The sequence below is a fragment of the Nematolebias whitei genome, chromosome 9, assembly GCF_014905685.2.
Source record: "Nematolebias whitei isolate Nwh7 chromosome 9, NemWhi1, whole genome shotgun sequence".
NCBI classification, from domain to species: domain Eukaryota; kingdom Metazoa; phylum Chordata; class Actinopteri; order Cyprinodontiformes; family Rivulidae; genus Nematolebias; species Nematolebias whitei.
In genome coordinates, this window is record NC_056506.1 from 49,700,839 (window position 1) to 49,705,516 (window position 4,678).

Genomic DNA, 4,678 nt, shown 5'->3' on the forward strand with positions numbered 1-4,678 from the left:
CTGCAGAAACGAGCAGCAGCCAGTGGGAGGGGCTTCCTGCAGAAACGCTGTGTCCATTCTTCGGGTTCCTCCTGAGAGAACGTTCTTCCAGGAGGAACGCTGAACACGAAGCGGATGCCTGTTGAGCCACTGTCATATTGACTCAACATCATACAGCTCAGATCTCACAGCTTATCCATCACTAATCCCTCCAAAGTTCCCCTCTCCTCCCTCAGAGTGGCTCTAAAGAGGAGCGAGGGTCAGAGCCCGCAGCAGTAAAGACGATTATTGACATAAAACCTCCGGAGGCCTCGGGAACACAGACTCAGAGTCGGTGAAGCATTGTCAGGACAACATGTGGGAAACGGCAGGTCTCCAGTCAGTTTTTATTTTACCAGCTCAGAGTTGAGGTTTTTATAAACACCAGAGAGAAATTGAACGTGCGCACCACAGTCAGTAGTTTTACTGCACAAGCAGATGAACCTGAGTTACAGTGATGGATGGAAGAGTGCTGTTTGTGCTGATCACCCATTACAACGTTTAGGAGCAAACCAACCCCATCCTTGGTCCAAACCAACGTTCATGGATCTAACTGGTTTCATGCTGAAGTATCTGTCCATGTTGTTCAAATATAAAGTCCACAGCGCCACATAGTGACCTGGCATGGGAACTACAGTGGATTCAACGTGCACGGTGTTGCCGTGTGAACGTGTTTGTTTGTTTATTTGCCACAGTCAGAGATGGTTCACGTGTAAACAGGAACTGAAGCTTGCTGCGTGTTTGGACAAACATAAAACCCGTCTCCTCATTAACGTGGTTGTGAGACGTTTGTTCTGTGTGGACATTTCATACCGGGGTGTCCACTCCTGGCCCTCAAGGGCCCCTGTCCTGCAGGTTTCACCTGTTTCCTGCTCCAACACCTGATTCAATGGTTGAATCGCCTCTTCATGTTCTGCAGAAGTCTTTTAATCATCTGTTGATTTAAATCAGGTGTGCTGGAGCAGAGGAACATCTAAAACATGCAGAACAGGATTGGACACCTCTGTTTTCAAATAAAGCTCCCGTTAAGCTCCTCCCACTGCAGCAGACGTCACACCCAGCCAGAACAACACACACAGCACAGAGTGGATGTTTATTTTCAGTTGAGGATGGATGGATGAGAAGTTGGAGGAGGAAAGTCTGGTGTTTCTGTTCTTTAATGAGGAGAAGCGCTAATTTGTAGATTTGTCACAAAGAGACTGCTGCTGTTTCCAACAGCGGGAATGTGTCCATACGCCGTCCAGGGAAGACACACCTCTCCTGGACAGCGCGCGCACAGAGAGCCACTTGTGTCTCCGCACCGTCTCCTTCCACAAGTTCTTCTGTTTTGTTAGAACAGTTGTAAAGATGGCTGCTTTTGAGGTGAAACGCTGCGTACTTCACGTTTCTGCACAAACTCTTCCACCAACTTCTGACCAGTCACTCAACACTTGGTGCAGACCCCTGTGAGAACAAGGTTCTGCCAGGAACTCATGCACAGAACAGTTCTTGGAGGCGGAGCAAGAACAAAAACGTGTTTTTTTTGTTTGCAGCGTCAACACTGAGAATAAATTTTTTGACACATCTTGCAGAATGTAAATCAGTCTTAATAAAGAGTTCTCTTTTCTGGGTTTTCTCAAATGTATGAGCACAAAAATACAGAATTCATCGTCTCACTGTTCTGATGGATGTTACTGATGGTCTTCAGAAACAAACAGAACCGCTTCCTGTGGTCCAACAGCAGCAGACTGGACCAGTGACTACAACAAGCAGAACTAAACACACGCTGGTTCCCACACTGAGAGCGGCTCAGCGTTTCTGTACACTTCAGCAGCGTTTTATTTCTAACGGGCCTCGAGCTGAAGCCGACACCTGCTGCTGGCGCCGTCAGAACCGTTCACGTCAAAACGAGACCAGCAGGAGCAGAACACCCCACAACAACAACCAGGTAGTGGAACTGTTTGCTCCTGGAAACAACACTCAGGGTTTAGTGTGATGGTGGTGGTGGGGGGCGGGGCACGGTACAAACAGGAAGTTAACATTTATGGTTGGTCCTGCTGCTTTCAGCTTGACAGAATCAAGCTAAAAAGATTAAAAAGCACCCAACTGATTAACCTTTGTAGTCAGTCCAATTCAAGATGGCCACCAGAGCTAAATGACCACAAAGTGTCAGGAATATCAGGAGATGCAATGCAGAGCAAAGAGGGAGGTAGCTAAGGCAAAGCAGAAGGCGTATGATGAGCAGTGTGGGAGACTGGACACTAAAGATGGTGAGAAGGACTTGTACCGATTGGCGAGACAGATCAGGCTGGAAAGGATGTGCAGCAGGTTAGGCTTGTTAAAGATAGGAATTTTAATGTTCTAACAAGTGAGGAGAGTGTGACAGGAATATGGAAGGAGTACTTTGAGGAGCTAATGGATGAAGAGAATGAAAGATAAAGATGAGTAGAGGCCATAGAAACTGTGGACCAGGAAGTGGGAAAGATCAGTGAGGGTCAAGTCCAGAAAGCTCTGAGAAGATGAAGAAGAAGAAGAGGGCAGTAGGACCTGATGACATACCAGCGGAGGTTTGGAAATGTCCAGGAATCATAAAGTTATTTTGACATTTTACAGGAAGTATTCCTCATGGTATGTCTAAAGATTTCCCTCCACTTGCTGCGCTCCTGTCTGCAGGTTCAGGTCTGAGTCAGAACCATCACTGTTACACAACCAGCTGACAGGCAGAACCAGAACCTCTGAGAGCACAGAGAGCTGTGAAAACTGAGACAAATAAAACCTCTGTGTGAAAAACAGCTGCAGGGTGACACGTTTCAGCTGCTCTCCTCGGAGGAAGCGGTAGAAGGAGAAAGAAGCGCACCTGATGGTTTTGAGCATGCTCAGTCCCATCTCCACGCAGCAGTGAGCGTGGTCCGGTCTGGGCTCAGGTAGACCGGACACGCAGTAGTAACAGTCTCCCAGGATCTTTATTCGTAGGCAGTGGTGCTCCTGGAAGAGAAAAGCAACACAAACACGTGTCACTCTGAACAATGATCAGCCTCAGAGCAGAAAACAGGAATGAAATGAAAAACACTAAAACTAAAGGGATGAGCTTCATCAGCCACAAATCATAAAACCTCGCACTGATTGTCAAGATATTATTCAACTGCTTTTAGCTCTCAGTGGATTAACAGGTAAAGTTTCTGGTTTCAGCAGACCCCCATCCTGCTCTCTGCTGCACCTTTCAGTCTGCACCTCCTTCAGTCATACCTGGACTGTCCAACAGAGACGTGCCGTCCCCTCTGATGGACGTAATGCTGATCAAACCAGTCCAGCTGCAGTCAGCAGCTTCTGTCCTCCATCACTGGTCTGACCAACCTTCAGACAGAGGTTCTGAAGGGTCTGAAGGTCCAGACAAGTTTACTTCCTGTTAGTGACCATGATTGATTGCAGCTGGTAGTTTTAGGGCTCAATTGACAGTCCTCTTTAAACCGACCCACAATCTACAATGTCCCTGTCCACAGTGAGGACAGTTTCCATCACTGTGGACTGAGAGGACAAAAAAGCTCCTGCTCCTTAAAGCTGGACTGAAACTTTCAACTGTCCACATGGACGAGACAAAAGAGGAACGTCTCTTGGTCAGACGAGACAAAGACCAAGGACAGCTGGAACACGGTGCATCGAGCATGGTGGTGGGAGCATCATGCTGCGGCACAACGTGGATGGACTCGTGGAGTCCTTCACCTCAAACCAACAGCTGGACAGTTGGAACTTGGACACCGTTGGGTCCAACAGGACCACGATCCCAAACACCAGAACTGGTTTCTGATTGGATAAACCAAGCTAGCAGCTAAAAGCTAAAAGCCATGAGCTCGCCCCACTGAAAGATTTGTGAGCTCTGACTAACAGCCGGGTCCATTTTCAGGAAACCAGTTGATTTAAACAAAGTCAGCCCGAGTTCTACCAGAACCTTCATGATGGAGGTCCAGGTGAGACTGTCTGAGAGACATCTATTCATATTATCTGAATGAAACAGAAACAAACGTTTTGAGGGTCTGAGTTCTGGCAGTGAAAAGTCTGAAGCAGATCAGAGTAAAAAATAAAAAAACTTAATTCTGTTTAGATCCAGTTCTGCTTCTACGGGTCAAGAAAGTGCAGCTCATGTAGCCCGGGGGGTAAAACCCAAGAACATAACTTCTTTAACGTCTGTGTTCAAACCAAACAGATACGTCAAGCCTCGGGACAAACGTCAAGGCTGGATCAGAAGCACGTCTACGAAGAGACACACGTCACGTGCACTTACGTGTGCGAGGCGGTCGAAGCGTGCAAAGAGTTCATTCAACATTCGAACCAGCTCCTGCGCAGAAAGCGTGGTGGAGAGGTTTGTGAAGCCTTTAACATCTGCGAAAAGAATGCTGAATAAAATACGGAAATGTCACTTTTTTATTCAGGTTAGTCGTTAAAGTCATGAAGTTAACATGAATATCTCATGATTTCAAACATAAAGAACATTAAACTTCTGATTTTAACTCCCTGAAATTATCACACTTCTGATTTTAACTCCCTGAAATTATCAAACTGCTTATTTTAACTCCATGAAATGATCAAACTTGTGATTTTAACTCCCTGAAGTGATCAAACTCCTGATTTTAACTCCCTGAAGTGAGCAAACTTCTGATTTTAACTCCCTGAAATGATCAAACTT

The 4,678-nt window shown here is 46.4% G+C and overlaps 1 protein-coding gene across 1 annotated transcript in view; it reads right to left on the reverse strand.

The window, feature by feature from the left end:
* adcy8 (adenylate cyclase 8 (brain)) overlaps positions 1 to 4,678 on the reverse strand; it is an 85,112-nt gene that overhangs the window by 45,969 nt on the left and 34,465 nt on the right. The window contains exons 4-5 of the mRNA XM_037682446.1: positions 4,277 to 4,388; positions 2,855 to 2,982 (exon numbers count right to left, since the gene is read on the reverse strand). Of these exons, the coding sequence (XP_037538374.1) occupies positions 2,855 to 2,982; positions 4,277 to 4,388 (240 nt within the window). The remainder of the gene's footprint in view (positions 1 to 2,854; positions 2,983 to 4,276; positions 4,389 to 4,678) is intronic.